The 20,706-nt window shown below is 30.7% G+C and overlaps 2 protein-coding genes across 3 annotated transcripts in view; one reads left to right on the plus strand and one right to left on the minus strand.

Moving 5' to 3' along the window:
- The first annotated feature begins 3,723 nt into the window (after positions 1–3,723).
- On the plus strand, positions 3,724–12,168 carry LOC130669590 (uncharacterized). Its single transcript, XM_057472573.1, has 4 exons — positions 3,724–3,850; positions 3,945–4,088; positions 7,666–7,824; positions 11,937–12,168. The coding sequence occupies exons 1-4, from the start codon at positions 3,800–3,802 to the stop codon at positions 12,078–12,080; spliced, it is 498 nt and encodes a 165-aa protein (XP_057328556.1). The 5' UTR covers positions 3,724–3,799; the 3' UTR covers positions 12,081–12,168.
- A 4,521-nt stretch (positions 12,169–16,689) lies between these two features.
- Positions 16,690–20,706, minus strand: part of LOC130669986 (uncharacterized) — a 51,436-nt gene continuing 47,419 nt past the window's right edge. For both annotated transcript variants that reach the window (XM_057473154.1, XM_057473155.1), the window contains exons 2-4: positions 18,461–18,610; positions 18,238–18,387; positions 16,690–17,119 (exon numbers count right to left, since the gene is read on the minus strand). In XM_057473154.1, the coding sequence (XP_057329137.1) occupies positions 16,892–17,119; positions 18,238–18,387; positions 18,461–18,610 (528 nt within the window). In that variant the 3' untranslated portion in view covers positions 16,690–16,891. The remainder of the gene's footprint in view (positions 17,120–18,237; positions 18,388–18,460; positions 18,611–20,706) is intronic.

Genomic DNA, 20,706 nt, shown 5'->3' on the forward strand with positions numbered 1-20,706 from the left:
TTTCTCTATGTAAGAGGCAAATTTGGTCACTAAAAATTTATAAAAATTAAATTTTTTTTTTTAGTTGATAAATTTTTGAAATAAAGTAAAATTATAGAATTGATTTTTTTTTTTATTAAATAACAATTAGTAATTAAGGTAATCGAGAGTAAACGATTTTTTACGCTTTAAAAAATTTTTTTCGAGTAATATAAAACCAAAAATAGTTGTCAAGAGAAAGAAATACATTCTTAATGATGAAAACAATTTAAAAAAAAAAAAAAACGAAAAAAAAAATTTTTTTTATCACTTTTTTAAAGGGGGCCGCTCTGCCCCACAAAAAAAAAAAAAAATTTTCAGAATTTTGGCAAAATGTCCATAAATTTGTTCGAAATAGGACAAAAGTAAAGTGAAAATGACAATTTTATAGGACATTAACTTTCCTACAAAAAAGGTTTTTAGCACCGAATCACTAAGATTCAGATCTCAGAAAATATCATTCTGAGTGATTCGGTGTCAACAACCTTTTTTGTAGAGAATTGAACTTCCTATAAAATCATCGTTTACATTTTTTCTGTAGCTCTTGTTGTTGAGAGAAAAAACAAGAATCCTATGAAAAAATTTAGTTTAGCGGTTCGTACTACCCCACCTGTATGAGTTACGACTTCGCGACCAGGGGTACTTTTGTAGAGCATTTAATTCTGAGAAAATCCTGACTTTGTACGAGATGATATCATAAAATGCCGCAGAGTTATGGAAGTTTAAAAAATAAACACCCAAGTTTACGTGTATTTTAAATGGGAAATCTTCACTTACTCTGGGAAAGTAATTTCATACATAAAACTCTATTGGAAATTTCTGAATTTTCATTAGGTCACATGTTATAAAATTCAGAACGAGCAAAAACAAGTTCCTTGAATGGTATCAAACTTTGATGTTGGATACCTTACACTGAGAGAACAATTTATTTGCGCCAAATAAATAGATTTATTTGACTGAACGAAATCATTTACTTCATTCAAAAATATATTTGTTTATAGCTAACAAAACTTGGTTGAAAAAAAATTCAAAATAAAGATTTGTTAACTATAAACAAATCACTATATCATCCAAATGAACCATATCGTTGTCTCACATTGGATCTATTCAAGTATGGGATTTATTTGCCTGAAAAAATCTTATTTGGCTCGAATAAATTATTCTCTCAGTGTATGAATGGTTGAATTCATGCAAAAATCATAAGAAACCTTTTTTTGTAGATCAGTAAAATTGCTACAAAATTTTAAAAAAGAAATTTTCTGTATCTTGATTCGTTCGGAAGTTATGAATTTTTTACCATGATACTACAGGAAATATTGAAAATTACAAACAGCCACCTCTTAATATCAATATTAAGAGCTCAATTTTTAACTGATGTCGTGTTTTAAGTTGTCCTTTCGATTTTTCAATGTTCTTTGAAAAAAAAAAAATTGTCCCTTAATTTCAAACAGTCGAATGGTCATATATGGATCATATATAGGAATATACACGGAAAAAAAATTCACGGATTTTTTACGATTTAACTATCGTAATTTTCATTATATAGTATTGTAACGCTGGACTATAATTTATCAATAATAATTTTTACAATAGACTATCGTAATTTTTGTTTTATAATTTATACTACTACCAGAAAGAAAAAATCAGATACTATAGAGTAAATTATACAAGTTGTGTTAACATAAATTCTAATACAACTATCGTAAAATGAATGAGTCGGTAATGTAGAATTTCTTTAAATATAAAATAATAATTAGAAGTCAATGGAGTATAATATATTTTCTTAAGAAAGTAGAACTTATAATTGATAAAAAAGAAAAATTTATCATTTGGAATTTTTTTTTTTTTTTTTTAACAGTTAAATTGAGAAGGAAAATACAATCTCGAAATAATAATAAAACATTTATTTAATATTTTTTCAAATATATTTTTTTGGTATACATAAAATTTATTATTACTTAATTTAACTTTATAAGTTATAATATCACATCAGATTCCAAAAGTATTATGTAGGTTTGTAATGAAGAAAGCACAGTTTTTTTTTTAATTTTTTATTTACAATTGTCCGAAAAACATCATGAAAAATAACCTCTATTTCTGCACTACACTGTGGATAAAGATGATCGAAGAGTACTCACAACAATGTTTTCGAGCTCAAGGAGCTCCTTTAGCTCGAAAACAGCGGGAAGTTTTAAGGCTGGCCCGTAGAGTCAACCAATAGACATTTTTTAAAAAATTATTTTGGCGACGCAGAGATTATCAGTTATGCGAATAATTGAATTCTTAATCGAATTGGAATTTTTTAATTCAAAGAAAAAACGCTAGAGTTATTAATGACCCCACCCGCTTTAATAGGATTCGAAACCGGGACCTTTCGTACGAGAGACCGACGACTAGGCTATGCGACCGACAGTGCCAACGAAGTTTAGTTGTGCTGCGTAAGATTGAAATAATTTATTAACTTTCGAAAAAGCAAAATATAATCTTCAATATTCTATTAGTGATATCGAAAAAATTTTTTATTTTTTTTTTTGCACTACAACATCCTGTTTATAAGTAATTGTAATAGTCAGCTCAAATTTATTTGAAAAATCTGTATGTTTATATGTCACCACACATGCCCGTATATTGCCGTGTATGGGCAACATGGGCATCTATGATTTATAAGATTATTGTATAAAAACTTGTATAAAAACAGATAGTGCGCTATCAGATATGATACTACATAACTATGCACTATAAGTAAGCGAATAGTTCGAACTTACGAATTATATATTTCGCATCGAATCAAGCTATTCATATATGAAAATCGTTCGAAACTTTTAGATGTTATGTGCACCCGAAATTTTTTAAAAATTATTTTTATCATTAGTAATTGCCAAATTTTACTAAAAAGTAGCCCAGCTGATACCTCTTTCGTGAAATTTCAAAGATATCGAGCAACCTTCTATAATTTATATTTTGACCTTACATTTTAGCAATTCGATTTCCCATTTATATAATATGAAAAAATTTTTTTTCCGGTTTCTCGATTTTTTGGTGTTAAAAAATTCTTTTTGAAAAGAAACAGTAGGAAGTTTTTTTAGGGCATGAAGTTTGCTACAAAAAAGTTTGTGGAAGCCAAGTGGGTACGACCAATAATACTCAAGTTACAGAGCTCGAAAGGTTGGCCTTAATTATAATTGGCATAAGATCGCCAAAAATTCAGAATTCATTAGTTTGACGCAACAAATTTAAACAAAATTTTTGTGTATAGCTCAGACATGCCCATGTATGAACTATATACGGCCATACATGATTAATTAACTGTGGGCATATATGATCATATACCCATGCAGGTGCTGCCAGAGTTGAACGATGGGGCCCTACTTGGCCCAGCACTGGGGAACCTAGCTTTGGCACAACTATATTGGCCCATGCTTGGTTCAAGATTGGGTGCTCAGTCCTGGCCGTTACAATTTGCCTTTCGATTATGTAAGATATTAGATAAGTTTCAAATATCGTGACAATGTTGCGCCTTAGTATATAATTATGGCTGCACACAGATTCTAAGGCAAGATTGATTCATTGATTATTTACTTTGTATTTTTTTTTATGTAATAATTTTACATTGTTCTTAATTGATTTTGTGATGATAGCTTTCTGTATGCTCATGTCACCAGTGAATTGGAATTCCCGATGCAATTAAAATTTCTTACTCGATGCAATATAAAGCTGATTACGATTATATGGCTCATAGTTACCGTAATAATTCGAAGGTATTAACAGCTTACATGACAATATGATATTCCCAATCGCTATAGTTATTATCACTCAATGGTTTGGCATACAGGTAATTTATTTAATTATAACGTCAACTTTATATTCTAATTACATTTGTTCCTTATTTTCGCAGTAAATATATTGTCTTTAATATAACTTTTTAGGGATCCGTTCCTATAGTTTTCGAGGATGTCGTATTTCCGGTTTACAGTAAGGAATATTTCACAGAACCTGAAGCTTACATAACTGATGAGAATGCATTGGCTGTGAATTTCACGATAATTAAATTACTTCCGATTGAAGCTCAGGTAATTATTGATTCTTATTGTTATTACCCGGGAAAAAATGATTTTGCCTAACCATATACACGAAAAGATAGAGAGAGAACTGATTACTGCTCTGCGCACACGGAAAGAATTTTTGTACACGGAAAAAAGCGCAGCTCAAAATTAGCTAATAATTATAGTCGTCAAATAAAAATTACTTTCCTAAGAGAAATTTACAATCCCAAACCAAAAATTACTATTATCAATGGAAAATTACATTTTTTTGTTGATTCTTACAATCAGTATTGTAAATTTTACGATTTGTAAAAGTTATAATACAGATTAGCAAAAATTGAATAAAGAATGGTAATAATCCATAATTATTTTACAACGATCGTTCTGGAAATAACAATATTCAAAAATCTCTTTGATAATATTACAATTCTTCGTTAAAAACATTTGTAAGTGTATAAATTGAATATTACAATTCATTAAAAATAAATTACTATAAAACTTATATTTCTTTTTATCTATTCCATAAAATTCAGTAGATAAAATAAAAAATATTAGTATAGAGTAGATAGTGATTTTCATTTGGAAACAACAGAAAAGTCACTCATGACTCAAGTTATGTTTACATGAATTTCGCAAAAATTATTCATTTATATCCCGATTATTACAATTTGTAAGATTATTAATTTTATTTTATAACATTTTAAAACTATTACTGAAAACATTGTAAAAAGAACTCAGGTATTCTAAAAATTATAATATCAAATAAATTTTGTTAAAGTATTGCAGTTTTTAAAACATCGATAACGTGAATTGCTACTTAGCGGGTAAAAATTACTATTTGCCATTGTGACTTTTAATGCGTAAGATATAATATAGAGGTCATTGTATTTTATTTATATTTGGCATATACTTCGAGATATCGGAAGGGTACCTGTAGCCGAGTGGTTAGCATGCTTGCACTTAAACTGGAATATTCGGAAGGCGTAGGTTCGAATCCCACAGTGGTAAAAAAAAAAAAAGATGGTGGATTTTAAATTGGTATTGAGATATATACATAAATATATATACAGATAAATTCCGACTGTATGTATATATATATATATATATGTTGGAAAAAAAATTTATTATTACACACAAGGAGACAATTTTTACTATCTGGATTAGTAAAAATTCAATAGCAGTCTCAGTGAAAGTTTTATTCTAAGATAGATTTTTTACTAAATCAAATGGTAAATTTTATTGAATGCTTTAGTTTTGTACTCTAAAACTGAAAGTAATTTTACTTATAATTTAGTAATTCATAGGATTAAGCGATTATAATTTTTACTCATTCAAAAGGAAAATTTCCACATTATTGGACCGTTTCAAGTTTGTCTCGGCGAAATAGTAATTTTTATTTGAAAATTAACGAATATTACCAGATTTTTTTCTCCGTGTATGAACATTGCCATGTCGTTTATTTTAAAAATAATTCTAAATCGAGTAATTTTGAGCCATTACGACTCTTTACCTTTGACTTACGAAATTTTACTCTCCCAGTGATTTTACTGAGATTTTCGATCAACAAGTAAGATCAGATTATATTAATTGTTGTAAATAGTTCAGATATAGTTATGTCTGGTCAGATCTTACGAGATAAAGGGGAGCCTGGGGCACGAAGGCCCCCTCAAGCCAGTTTTTTCTTTTTGTGGCTTTAAACCACCAAATTCGTTTATTTTCCGACTATTTTGGAAGAATCAGTCGAAATTTTTCAAAAAATCGAAAAAAAAAATTTTTTTTTCCCGGGACACAAAGGCCTCCTTCCTAAAAAATTATAAACAAATTTTTTTTTTATTTTCTGTCAAGTAATCACCTTTATAATGTTTTTATCATATTTTAGACCAAGAAAAAATCTTAGTCAAAAAAAAAATTTAAAACACAAAAAAAAAGTTTCAATTTTTTTTTTTCTTCGATTTTTTTTGACATTTTTTGGAAATTTTTTATTTTTTTTGTCATTTCTTTGCATTTGCTGAGTCAACAACGCAAAAATTTGAGAAAAGTCAAAAAAAAAAAATTTTTTCATTTTGATTATGATTACACAATTAAAGGAACAAAACTTGCTCCTTTAATTGTTTAGCAAAACTTTGATCAATGATTCCCAAAAAACGGTTCGATAGATCAATTTAAAAATTTACAGGGGTCTTGGGGGTACATTAAGCTAAAAAATTCCCTGGCAACATTATTTTTTTCATCGATATTTGCAGAGTAGCGGTTGATTTACTAAAAAACCAAAAAAAGTCATTTTTTTGTACTTACTTCTAATGGATGTTAAAAATAAAAAAAATTTTTTTTTTCAAATAATGATAACAGGGTCTTTTAGGGAATTTATTCAAGTTTTCACCGCCGTCCTTCAACTTTCTGTGCGTTCATTGGTACCTGAAATATCGATGATCAAAGCCAAAAGGATCATTTTCTGTTTGAAGGCTGATATCTCTGCGACAAATCGTCCTACGAGGTTAAAAAAAAAACCAAATTATAGCTGAATAAATTTTCTAAACAAACTATGCATTCGTTTAGTTGAAAGAATTTTTTCGCGGTCCGTGGGCTCTTCGGAAAAAAAAAAAAATTTTTTTAATTTTTTGTCTCGCGGCATTTTTCATGTTTGCGCAATAACCGGAGCTTTTAAAAAATTTTGAAAAAAATGCACCAAAACTAGAGATTTCAAGCTGTAAAATGCTTTTTTTCAAAATCTCGATACGATCATTTTTTTACCAAGGTCTTCCAAAAATCACTAAAAAATTTATAAAATTTTTCTGCTCCTTTAATTTTTTGCATTAGTGTATTTCGACTCGGATTATTTTAAGGCTAGACTATAGGTTGGTAATTAGATCTAGTGAGATGAGAACGGGCGCTGCTTGACAGCCAGGATATAACAATGGTATATTTTGTTATTTACGTGTTGCTTATATATTGGCAGTTTAAAAAACGTATTCTACCCGTTTATCTTTAAGTCCTAGGTGGCCAAAGTAATCAGATTTCAGTAATATTTTGGAAACTTCCATCATCAACGAAAGTACTTCCAAAAAGACGTATTCTACGGTAGCATACCAAAACTATTCGGTAAAACTTTGGTAATTTTACCGTGAAAAATTTCTTACCAAGCTTAGCAATTTATGGTAGAATAACGTAATTTCCTGAAATTTTCACAGAACTTTTCGGTATTCTACCGCAATTTTACCGTGAAAATGTGGTAGCTTATTGTGAAACTACGGTCGTTTGGTGTTTTTCCCATATTTTCGGTATTGTATCTATTTTAGGTCCACCAGTGAATTCTTTATAATTTTTCTTATTCTAAGCAAACTAAAAATTCCAAAATGTTTCGGAATTGTTCAGCTCACCTATGTATTTGAAAGTCTTACTTGATTTCACTATAATGCTGTGCTACGTTGATATTTTGAACAAATATAAGTTTAAAAACTTAAAACAATATTTGAATTGTCTTTATTTCGTGAGCTATTAATTCTAGATGTTAGACGATAAAAACTTTTTTCGAAAATAACCAAACTTCTATAATAGTAAGTTTAAAGCTCATAAATCAAAAAATTAATCCATTCATAATTTTCAGTATCATTCTGTATTATTAGCAGCATCAATGGGTGAATATGTTGTGAACACTGGAATCAAAATACAGATGGACTTGTGTGATATAATCGAGGAACCTATTTTATCGGCTGGTCTTTTTCGAGAATTAGGGTTTTCTGAAGACCATTGCCCACCTGAAATCGTAAGTTATAATTGACTATGAGAAATAGAGGAATTTAGAGGTGCTATAATGATTCGATAAATTCTTATTATTTGTTATATAACAGTTTGGTGAACGGTACAAAATGTCATAATAGTATCTGATACCTTTTGCAGTAGTCAGTATCTTACCCCATTATATCGTGAAAAACACAAAAGCCATAGACGAGTAATATTAAGGTAGTTCCTGTATGAAACCACTTTTCGACAGAATCGGCTGAAATTTTTTTCATAGGTTTAGAATAGCTTTATTTTCGAATTCCTAAAATTTCATAATTTTTGACCGTTTAGATCGCGAGATATTTGAAGACAAAGTTCGCGATTTTGAGGGTCATGTCCCATTTAAAGCATGTAAAATGTCTGGTCTCTCCAACTATTTTTTATTATTTAAAAAAATTCTCTCGACAGAATTGGAAAAAAAAGTAGGAGAGTGTTGAAAAATGTTTTTAGAATAAGTTAACAAAATAAAAGTAGCACGTCACTGTTTTGTTATCGAGACATAATAATTTAAAAAAATAATTTTCAATCCATTTCCAACCTGCTCTCTTAACAAATTATAGTGATCTGGCAACGCCGTACGCAACGCTCTCTGAAATAGTGTAGAGTAAAAAGCGGGAAATTCAAATCTTTCACGGTTTTAGTAAAATTCAGCTGTGTAACTAAAATATTAAAATCACTATTTAAATTAGTTATAAATAGAGAAACGATTAAATAAATAAATAAATATATTACTATTATTATAAAGCGCAATACTATTTGTATATACTGAGACCATAAACAAAAATACATCAATACTCAAAGCAACGTTGGCAGATCACTGAAACTAACAATATGTAATTGTATGTGTGAATGCCTGTGTGCCAAGGCTTTTAAATTTTTGTCTATAGTAAATACTCTGACTATACTATACCACGCTGGAACTACCTTAATCAGCCGAAAAACATATTTCATCTGTAAAAAAATGCCATTCGGCAGCCGAAATGGAAGGTAGATTTCTCACTCGATCGATCGAATAATTTAATTTCGTTTATGCATATCTTATGATACATGTTAGTGTGTAGTCATGGTATGAAATTATATAGGCTCATTTTCTAAGAGTGAGGGTAAAAAAGAACAACGACTTACTTTCTCGGAGAACTTTAGACAGTTAATTTGACAAAACATTATATAGATAATATACCAATATAACCTTTACGCAAATAAAGTGTTGCTATATTCATAATCTACAATGTTCATTTAATTTTTAGATCTAAAAATTTATATAATTCACACTCTTCATTACTAATTAATGACAATAGCAGTCTGTTATTTATTTAAATTAAATGAAATTCTAATTTTTTAAATCAATAATTATTAAGTTCAAATGTACATTTATTAATTTTGAACAAATATATATTTATCCTAAATCAATATATTTTTTGTGTCTAAGTAATATTTATTAGCGTTAATATAAAAATACTTTGCTTCAATATTTGGATTTGTTGGCACTATTAAATAATTTAGTTGTCTATTAAATAAATATTTTCTTAACTTTACCAAATGATTTTATTATCTTATAGAGAGAGAAATATTGACGTCAACTAAATTAAGTCTATTAAATCATTTATTAAAAATGACAAAATAGATCATGTTGACGTAATATAATTTAGTTGTTCCAAATAATCTTTAGTTTAACAGAATTTAACAAAATGGATTTAATTGTCCGAAAAATAGTTTTTTCTCAGTTTAAGTGTATTGAAATTTCCTAAAAACAAAAATAAATGCTAATAAATTGCTTGAATCTCATTAGTGCATTTAGTGCCCTGAGTTAATTTAGTGTTCTCGGTGTTTAATTGTTTATATTGTCATGAGCGCAATACACTTTTTTCCTAGTAACAATGATGTAACTCGATAAAAAATATTTGGATACAATTATACGTACACGGAAAAAAATTTACTGTTGCTGCAACATGAATGCCTCCTGTTGCAGCAACAGTAAACTGTTTTCCGTGTATGCTTGAAGTAATATTTGTACTAATGAATTGATTAGGGCTTCACTCAAGATCGAGATTGTATTGGTCTTGTCTTGACCTCGTCTCGATTTGTCAAGACAAGACCAAGACGATATTATAGATCGCAATTCAAGACCAAGACCAATATCATTAAAAACATCTCGCTAAGTCTTGACAAGACATAAAAAAATAAGTATGAGTAGGGGAGGGTGGGGCAGAGTGGCCCCCATGGGGCAGAGCGGCCCCCCTGAAATTTTGACCAAAAAAAAAAATTTTTTTTTTTTCGACTAATTACTATAAATCCGATATGTTTGCGCATTTTTACTCCTACGCATGACATTTGGGGCAAAATGGACAAGCCCAAAATTTTGAAAAAGTGATTTTTTCATATTTTTATCGTCAAATTAAAAAAAAATTATTATAATTCCACATTTCTAGCCCTACGCATAACACCTGGGGCAAAATGGACCAGCCGAAACTTCCGAAAAAATTATTTTGTCATATTTTTCGGCCGTTTCTTTATGTAAGAGGCAAATTTGGTCACTAAAAATTTATAAAAATTAAATTTTTTTTTTTAGTTGATAAATTTTTGAAATAAAGTAAAATTATAGAATTGATTTTTTTTTTTATTAAATAACAATTAGTAATTAAGGTAATCGAGAGTGAACGATTTTTTACGCTTTAACAATTTTTTTCGAGTAATATAAAACCAAAAATAGTTGTCAAGAGAAAGAAATACATTCTTAATGATGAAAACAATTAAAAAAAAAAAAAAAACGAAAAAAAAAATTTTTTTTATCACTTTTTGAAGGGGGGCCGCTCTGCCCCACAAAAATAAAAAAAAATTTTTCAAAATTTTGGCAAAATGTCCATAAATTTGTTCGAAATAGGACAAAAGTAAAGTGATCTTATGGTTGAAAGCCACAAAAAATAATAATTGGCTTAAGGGGGCCGCTCTGCCCCACCCTCCCCTATATGAGAATTACTCGTAATCAGACTCCATGCTTTCAGAAAGATTATTAATTAATTATAATAATGTTTATTGGGTTAAAAAGTTAAAACATTTTAGAAGTACTTGAAGCGATCAAGTATATTTATATAAGATTTAAAAAATAATAAATTTTTCCTTTATTGAAAAAAAAATTCTCAACTGTGTGTTGTATTATGACTGATATTAAGAAAATTTCAGGTTATTCAAGACCAAGACGAGATCTTAACGAGACAATACAAGACAATATTATTAATAACTTATTTTTCGAAATCGATGCAAGACTTACATTTTGAAGTCAAGATCAAGACGAGATCAAAGCTTTCGAGATCAAGACAAGACTTTCCCAATCTTGTCTTGTCTCGGCTCGAGTGAAGCCCTAGAATTGATGTTTAAAATGATTTTTTTATTGAAGAAAAATTATTTGTCAGTCCTGCGGCTCGAGCCAGGATTATTCTGCAAATCAGTTGAAGCGTGTACCACTCCGTATATAATATTCATAATCATGACCATTTAAAAACATTCGGGCTAAAAAAACTAACTTTTATAAAGCCGAACTTAGACATGAAACAACATATTCTTTGTGCATAATTGATATTAATGTAATTTTTTTCATTTAATCTTTGAATAAACAAAAAATTAAAGAGTTCAGTGTTAAATCAGCTGAACCTTTACGAAAAAATACTAATGAGTATTAATGAAAAACACTATCGGAAGACTAATGGTTTCATTTTTTTCGCACTAATTGTTTAATGTCTTTAGTCCATCTTAAACCATTAGTGCTTAGAGTTATTGTTGCATTCAGTTTTATTAATCCAACAGTTAGTTTAACACTAATCACTTTCAATAGCGTTAAAAGATTCCTTAGTCGGAGTACTAATGATCACTATCGGACGCTTATCAACACTATTGAATTTTTAATAGTGATCAACAGTGTTTATTGTTTAGTTTTTCCGGTAATGAAAACAAAGTTTGACTAAAAACATGAGAGATAATGAGATACGCGATACATTTTCAACTAAATCGTTATTTTGAATTCAGTATTGATTTTTGTTACTAATATCTATGAATATCATTGTTAACTAATGTTTTAACCTTAATCCAAACACTTTTCAGGGTACTTATGGAACTGAAGGTTATATACTTCCAACAGATGGATTACCAGATAATATCCCACCTAATCAATACGTGATGACTACAAGTATATTATACGAGGGAAAATCATTATTGATAATGCAAACATTTTTTAAAGTTCAATAAGCCGTGGTTATTTTTGGACCGACACTATTATGATAATTACTTATTTTTTGCTGTGTAATTATGAATCTTAATAAAAATAACCACTCTAATCGCATTTTTAAGCTTTATTAATCCTGGGGTGAGATATCCTCATTAAATTTTATGTAATATTCCACGAAGATACTTGCGTAAGGAACATTAGGTCGAACTTTCTACAGAATCATTTATTGGCAGACAGCCTCTCTTGGTAATGTGTGTAATAGAGTGGTCCAAAAAAAAAAATTTTTTTTGGCAATCATTCCAAGAGCTTCTCTAAGGTATAAAAAGAATTCCCTCCAAAGCGCAGCTTGATATCTCAATTCTTCAAGAAGCTCATTACATTTATATTTTCCCATTTAAATAACACGTAAAAAATTTTTTTTTACGTTTTCATCCGGTAAAACGACGAAAAATTTTTTTTTATATATTTTCCATCAATTATTCTTGTAGAAAATTTAATTCTCTAAAAAAAAGTATTGAATAAGTTTTTTCGTTATCCTAACGGTTAAAAAGTTATTGGGCTTTAAATATTCGCAATAAAAGAAAATTTAATTAGATATGAAGAAAATTAAATTCAGTATCCATCCGCAAGTACTAGCTTTAATTGAAAAATATAATTAATTTGGAAGAAAAGGTGAAGAGCAGAAAAAATATCTGTTACAAATAATTGCTGATGATAGGAAAAAATATCCAAATTGTAATAAGAAAAATTATTCTTGATTATATAAACGATTATTGAATTATGTGATTATTATAAACAGTTTAGAGTATTAGAGTTTAGAGTAGAACATTCAGATAAAAATTTTTTTCGTAGTTTTACCGGATGAAATCGTAAAAAAAATTTTTTTACGTGTTATTTAAATGGGAAAATATAAATGTATTGAGCTTCTTGAAGAATTGAGATATCAAGCTGCACTTTGAAGGGAATTTTTTTATACCTTAGAGAAGCTTTTGAGATAAAAGCCCTTGAAAAAAAAAAAACAATGTTTTTTTTTGGACCACTATAGTGTGTTATCAACATTAGTATAGTCATTTTATTGATGTTTTTTTTAAGACGTTTAGAACGAAATTTGACTTAATGACAGGTTTTTCAATATTCGCAATTCGATGATTCCAATAACAAAGTAAGTTCTTTTGAAGTTGAAAGGCAATCCTGTTCTTGGTTTTTGAATGAATAGAATATTAAGCGAAAGTTTCTATTGGCTGCGCGCACGAAAATACTAATACTATTAAACCATCAGTGTGAGACGTATACATGCATAATGACAGCGCCTCAAAAAATGTGGACCGGAACTTTTCGCGGACCATACGTATACACAATGCACATTTATTTCTATAGTAGTATACGTAAGTGAACGTAGTCAATAGATAGATTTGACATTATGCAATATTGACAACACAGTGATAATATTAATATTAATCTAAATGTCTTTATTTCGATAACCAAAAATGACAGTTTCACAAAAAACCTTATGGATAATTATCAAAAGTTTTTAAATGATTACATCAAGTTTCAGAATGATTATGTTATTAGTTTCTAATATAATTGAATTTTGGTAGAAAAAAAAGAGCGCCTGCAACTAAATACAAGTGATAGAAGTGAAATTCTTTGGTGATCTAAAACCTCTATTTATAAATATTGAGACAAATCGCTTATTATGCTCGCGATTTTGACTAGCAGCCACCAGAATCCATGGGTTGAACCCTGTCTTAGGCTGGCCTTTACAAAATTTGTAATTACCTGGACAACGCAGATGGGTTCTCGCAAGAGAAAAACCCGCACTCGATCAAACCAACAATTGATGAAATTCTTATTAAATTACCTTACGGCTATTTATCTTAAACTATACTCAAATAATATAAGATTATGTAAAATAAAGGATTAGACAGAATACAGGCACATGAAATAAATAAAATTAGACAAGTTTATTGCCAATTATAATAATAAGAATTACTTACAATAGTACGCAGTAACTTCTTTATCAATAACTAAGTTGTTCTTTGGCGGCAACGGTTCCAGTAAAAATTATTTGGGCGCGTGGCACAGTGTTTATTTATTAATTACAAAAGAGCGCAAGGCTCCGTATGTTTGGTTTAATTAAATTCTTAACTATAACTAGATAAACTTAACTTTAAGGAAGTAGTATGAAATAAGAGTATAAAAGAATTAAGTAGCAAGTAGTCGCTAATACTAAATTATATGAGTTAAATTGCACGTTAGCGCAGGTAGGGATTCAAGATCAAAGTAAAGTTCAACGACCATAAGGTCTTAGGGCTGAGTTTTGGACTCACTCCCCACTCTCCCTCACGGTCATGCGTTGAGGTAATAATGAATCGTGTGACCATGGCACTATGATTCTAGTTTTAGGTCGGTGACGCGACGATAGCAGAAAAACCGTAAGGCTAAGGACGACGAAGACAATCTGCATTGTCTCAATATATACTAAAAAATATTCTAAGTCTTATAACATTTCTAAGATTTTTAAATATTATTTAAAAGGTCAAAATAAAGACAATGCAAACAAAATATCAGTTGTATTCTTTAATTAATTTTCATGATACCAGCATCGAAATTTGAAGTTTCAGTGTCTCTATAGCCCGTCGAAACAAGCTAATTTCAAGACGATGCTGCAAACAACTACTAGCGAATTCGGAATTCAAAAATACCTTCATACAGCGCGCAAAACATGCGTGTTTCAGCCCAGTATCAGTTATATTCAATGTTCATTTGCAGCCTTGGTACTCTCATTTGTTTACTCGTCACTCCAGTTTACTCATTTCATTTTTTTAATGACAGTTTTAATTAACCAAATGAAATTACTAAAAAATGAGTGAAAATAATATGTTTGTCTTATTTTCTATTTAATAAGTGACTGTAAATCGCATATTTCTCATTCTCTAACAATCCTCCGCATCATCGGCTTGAAATTAAATTGTTTCTTACTGGCAGCTGACACTGAATCTTGAAGTTCTGATGCAGGTTATCATGAAAAATATAGTATGTGACTCAGGATGAAACACGATTTCAGACTGCGTGTGATGTCAGCCCTCGACTGCGGCTCGGGCAGCCAGCCTCACCCTAGTCTGAAATCGTCTTGTTTCATCCCTTGTCGCACAATATACTATTTCTCAACCCAGCTGGTTCGTATTACGATGAATAACTGTAATTTGCCGCAAATTGCCTCATTTTACCGTAAAATTCCGTACTTTATGGTAATCTACGGTAATTCTTCTGAATACCGTAAATTTCGGTATTTTATGGTAAAATGCCGCAACGTTACTGCAAATTTGCGGTAAAATATCAATATGGTAGGAGTCTGCTTTAATTCTCTAGAGGCGCAATGCTCCACCTCAGAAGATCCTAAGTCGACCCACTGGAACAGACTATGGTCCAGTGCCCTGCAGTCCACCTTGCAGGGACATACGCGGCTGAGTCATTATTTAAGTGAGGCCAGTTTAGCTTTTGTGGCGCCATCTCTGAGGGGGAAAATATACCATCTTATATTCGTTCATTTACCGAGCGACTGAGTGTTGTTTCGCTCCACTGTTACAGACATTACGATGCCGATAAGTCCTAGAGATTCCCTTGGCGCTGTGCAGGTGGTTAACCATAAATTAAGGAACCTGAGGATTTTTGGAGGGAAAGCGGTCAATCTTGGTTGACGCATCATTGTTGTTATTTATTTTTTCGTTATTCTGTAGATTAATATTATGGGAGTTATTTTAACCTTATAGTCGAAGCCTACTTCATCACTTTATTTCTCTCATCGACTAACGAAGATTCGATAAGGATTTCGTCCACCATTGAAAAATAGATTTTGGAGGGTATTTTTAGATTCCTGCCGACTGTCAAATTACCCTACGTTTGGTTAAAGTAGGAAAAACTCCTAAAGTTAGGTCAAATTTACAGTTCTGCTCAGTACATCTTCCCTTAATGCTTGAATGTAATTTTACCCTCAATACCCTCATATAACTATGATTTGAGCCTCAATAACATAATTTAGAATATAGAGGGTAAATCCACTCTAAAAATTCTGACTCGGGATAAGGCTGGACTTTAACCATAGGAAAGTTCGAAGAACCCGCCTTATTGACGCGTAGTGTCTAACCACAACCACCACGAGTCCATACCTGTTTGGGTCCAACACTCACTCTAACCATCTCAGAAAATAAAAAGACTCTGGTCAAATAGACTTGGAGAGGCCCCCGAGGCACCAGTGCCCTGCACTGGTGAACTGGTCGGTTCGAGATAACATGGTAACCATTCAGTTGCGAACAAGCTATTATCCACTTGTCTCTGATGAATTTTCTACTCTTCGAGCTTAATCTCTTTGATTTTACGAAACAAATCAGAGATGGATCCATTGTTCGCCATTTTTAACGTAAACATACGATGACTTCACAAAATTATAGCAATTACATCGCAAATCATCACAAACTTACCATAAATTTCCGGTAATCAGGATCCACCAGGGAAGAACAAAAAAAATAGTTCTTTTATCCCCGATTATTAGCCAAATACATTTTAATAGTTAGATACTTTCTATAACATTAAGTTTCGGATTAAAAAAATAATAACCAATTATTTGGTGCATAACTGATTTATTTATCTACATAAATAATTATTTATATTATAATTATTTATTTATAACCACTGAAAAACCCACAAGATAAATAATATTTATAACCACTAAATAACTACTAAATAACCCACAAAACCCATAAGATATAATAGTATAGTAATTATTGACATCGTCAACATGAATGAAATAAAAACAAGAATTAATCAAAAACTAACGACCAATTCCAGGTATACCAGGTGCTTCAGGTATTTTAGGAAGTTCAGGTATTTTAGTAACTGCAGATAATTCGTGATAAAATGACCAATCAACGTTGGCGGTTCCATACGGATCCTTGCCAGCTTCGAATATTACAATCTGAGTAAAAAATGTACCGACTGGGAATTCTGGTGGTATTGAATCATATTGGATTTGAAATTCTCTCATTTCAAAATCATTACCCTGTAAATAAATAAATAAATATTGTAATCATAGTTTATATAACGTGCGTGAGATGTGACGATTGACACCCGAGCCGGAGGCGAGGTTGTCAACACAAGCATCTTATACGGGATTGTACTCGATATCCTACTAGCCAAGTTGACAGTATCGTGGCGACCAATAAGTTAACGGATAGTTGTGGCAAAATTTCTGTGTCAACTTGGTGACAAGTTGCGGCAGTAGATTGTCGCCAACTTTATGAAGGCATATATTGTCAAGTCCATAGGGTTAAGAGTTATAAGTCCTTAGAACTAAGTAAGTTGCCAAAAATATATTGCTAAGTTTTCGATCTGAACACTTTGTAGATCCTAAGCAACTAAGATTGTGCAGTCATTTTGCTTAGCAGTATTCATATAGTATAGACTGAAATGCTAGTAAGTATGTCCAAGCAAAAACGTGCTATGCTCAAAAATAAAAATTTTTGACACTGATTCAGTTTAGTAAGAATTTAGTTGATCTAAACATGTCCAAAGTGTAACAGTGCCGTCAAGCTGTCCTCAAGTTGATCGCGACTAACATAACTGGTATTAACTTTCTGACGAGAAACGCTTGCCATCATGGTATGCCCTTTAGTTTTTGTAAGAACCCTGATAGCACGAGTTGCTCGTCAAAAAATTGGTATTCATTAGTTTGCGACCAACTTGATGACAAGTTGTCGACAACTCTAGCTTTTGTAACTTTTGGCTACAAGTTACCGCCAACTTTCTCAAAAAGTTGGCGCCAGGGAAGAGCCGCAATTCGAAGGCAGGTTTCTGGGAAAATTGAAGGCAACTTTCCGTCAACTTATGGATTTCCAACTTTTGCCACCAAATTTCAACTTGGTCAACTTGGCAACTAGTTGCGGCTCTTAGTTTGACGCCAGTTTCTCGCCAACTTGGCTATCAGGGAAATATTCGAAAAATACGACAACGAATGCCTAATATAGTCACAGCTCGTACAAATAGGTATCTTTATTATCAGCTGGGTCGTATTTGATATTTTTAGCTACAATACTGTGCGCTAAATGGCGTAAATTTCAAGTGTATCTTACAAAAACAAATAAATGGCAATAGTTATTTAGTAAATACATAATAAGTTACCGCTTTGACAGGACAACCTGTAGGAAATTTACCAACGGGTAATCCACGTTCAAGAACAGGTTTAACTTTAACTTTTTCATCCATCGCTTCACATACGAACATGTCAAATTTAGATACTTCAACTTCTTCAAATTCAACACTGAAAGAAAACTGTTTAAAAGTTTATTTCGTAATTAATTAATTGGATTACTTGTATGTTTATTTTAATGCTTAGATAAATTACCTTCATATTTTCAGGAAAATCTTTTTTGATTGAAAATTTTACTGAAAATATATCTCCAGGACTAATTATTTCAACTGTCATATCTCCAATGTAGGGATTATTTGGTGGAATATTTAATGTTATTTCCTCGAACTTAATTTGTGCAGTTGGCTGAAATCATTTTATTATTATCATCATTAATAAATTGAATATTTTTCATTGGAGCTTCATACTAATTATGCTATTGCATCAGTGTCCTGTTTAGGAAATCTTCTATACACCACTAGATTCTCATAAATCTCCATAGAGATCTTATGAGAACGAATAAGTTCTATGAAAAAGTGATATACTCAAGTATACGTCTAATACATACAGTTATGGTATAATCTATCGCTTTTTCAAGCAGGGTGGCAGCTTAAAATTGAATGATGCTAAGTTAGTTTTATTACTGGTACACGGAGAAAAATGAGAGCCAAAAATACATAAAATAGCAAAAGAAAGTACATCAAATTGTATTATGCTAGTCTACCAAACTTGAAACAGGCCACTTTTTTAACTTCGCACTGAAAATTCAAAATTTTTACGAAAACAAAAAAAAAAGGAGACATTGGTTTCGGACTGATTTTTGAAAACCAAGTTTTCAACAGATCTCGACGTTTTAAGATTCTACGAAGTTATTCTGACTAATTTCGCGATGATGTCCGAGTGTATGTTTGTGTGTACAATCAAAATTAAATCATTCGTTCAAGAGATATCGTAAATGGAAAAATTTCAAAAGAGATATTTTTCCGAATAAAATCAAAAACATATAATTGATTATTTACAAAAAAATTTTAGTGTTAGAGACTAAAAACTGCGTTGAATGCTACCGTAAGCGTCAAAATTGGTTTCTTAGTTTAAAAGATATCGGCGATGAAATATTTAAAAAATAACAAATGTCCTCGTATTTTTTAACTTCCCGCTAAGAAAATTAAAAATTTTAAAAAATTCGGGAAGTTATGGCTTTGCCTCGGGCATCATGACGCGCAGTGCAGGAATCTCCAACTTTCTGCCCTTGTAGTGTAATATACTATTTAAAAAATCACTTGTTTTGATCTCCCGCGCGCGAGTCTTTTCCTATATCTAACGGCCCGATGCCACCTTTGAACAAAAGTTTCTGAACTTGTTATACATATTTGTATATACTATCCCTACCAACTTTTAATTTTATCTACCCATAGTAGAATTTAAAATACAGATAATATAATCGTGTTAGCAAAAAATACATTACGCATAATAATTTTTAATATCTTCTTATGTAATAATTTCTAACCAGTAAATTACACTAAATGTTTTGCGATAATTAAAATACAGAATGCATTTATTCATATCTGTTATTAAATTTTACTACAATATTGTAATTATGACTATATTATTTTTTCCGTGTACAGTGAATTGGGAGTTAATTTTCGGTAAATTCACAGTAAATATACAGTAAATTAGCAGTGAATATACAGTGGATTTCCTGTGAATTTCTTACTATTTTATTCGTAAACTTTGAAACTGAAAATAATCATAATAATAATAATTACGAAATGTGAATTACTTTATTATAATTTAAAATTATTTTGACATCTTATAAATTTTTTTTTAAAAAGTAAAGCTTCACATACACACATCCATACAGACGTCACACGGGAAATAATATGAATAGATGTCCGGGGCCTGCTATCCCCGCGTTCTCATGAAAACTCGATTTTCGAATATCGAGGTAAATAAAAGAAATTGTCACGACCCTGATTAAACAAAACGATTCACTCAATGTTGAATGTATATCTATACAGTAGTAGAATTGAATCATTTTGAATTGTTTTGAATCGTTTCTTTTAATCAGGGTATACCACTCTAAATCTACGATTTGACGACTGTGGTGTCAAATCACCATAAAATTATAGTCAAATCACTATAATTTTACTGTGGAATCACGGTGAAATCACCATTAATTTACGGAGGAATGATGGTGAAATCACTACTAAATTACAATGACAAAATGGCACAAAATCACTGTGAATTGACTATGAAATCACCGTAAACTCACGGTGACTGTGAATTCACTGTGATTTAACAGTGATTCCAAGTCCACGAGGGAATGCAATTCGTTCTTTAGTTTAAATAATGTTATCGACAAAAAAATTGAAACAATCCTTTTTGAACACTTTTCTCGGATACTTTACACGCTGAAAAAAAAGAGGTAATACTTACTATCTTAACGAAGTAACTATTCCCAT

The sequence above is a fragment of the Microplitis mediator genome, chromosome 6 (genome assembly GCF_029852145.1).
Source record: "Microplitis mediator isolate UGA2020A chromosome 6, iyMicMedi2.1, whole genome shotgun sequence".
Lineage (NCBI taxonomy): Eukaryota > Metazoa > Arthropoda > Insecta > Hymenoptera > Braconidae > Microplitis > Microplitis mediator.

Coding starts and splice junctions, on each gene's coding strand:
- LOC130669590 (XM_057472573.1), top strand. CDS start 3,800: ATGATATTCCCAATCGCTATAGTTATTATCACTCAATGGTTTGGCATA. Junction 3,851..3,944: donor CTCAATGGTTTGGCATACAG/GTAATTTATTTA, acceptor ATAACTTTTTAG/GGATCCGTTCCTATAGTTTT. Junction 4,089..7,665: donor TACTTCCGATTGAAGCTCAG/GTAATTATTGAT, acceptor CATAATTTTCAG/TATCATTCTGTATTATTAGC.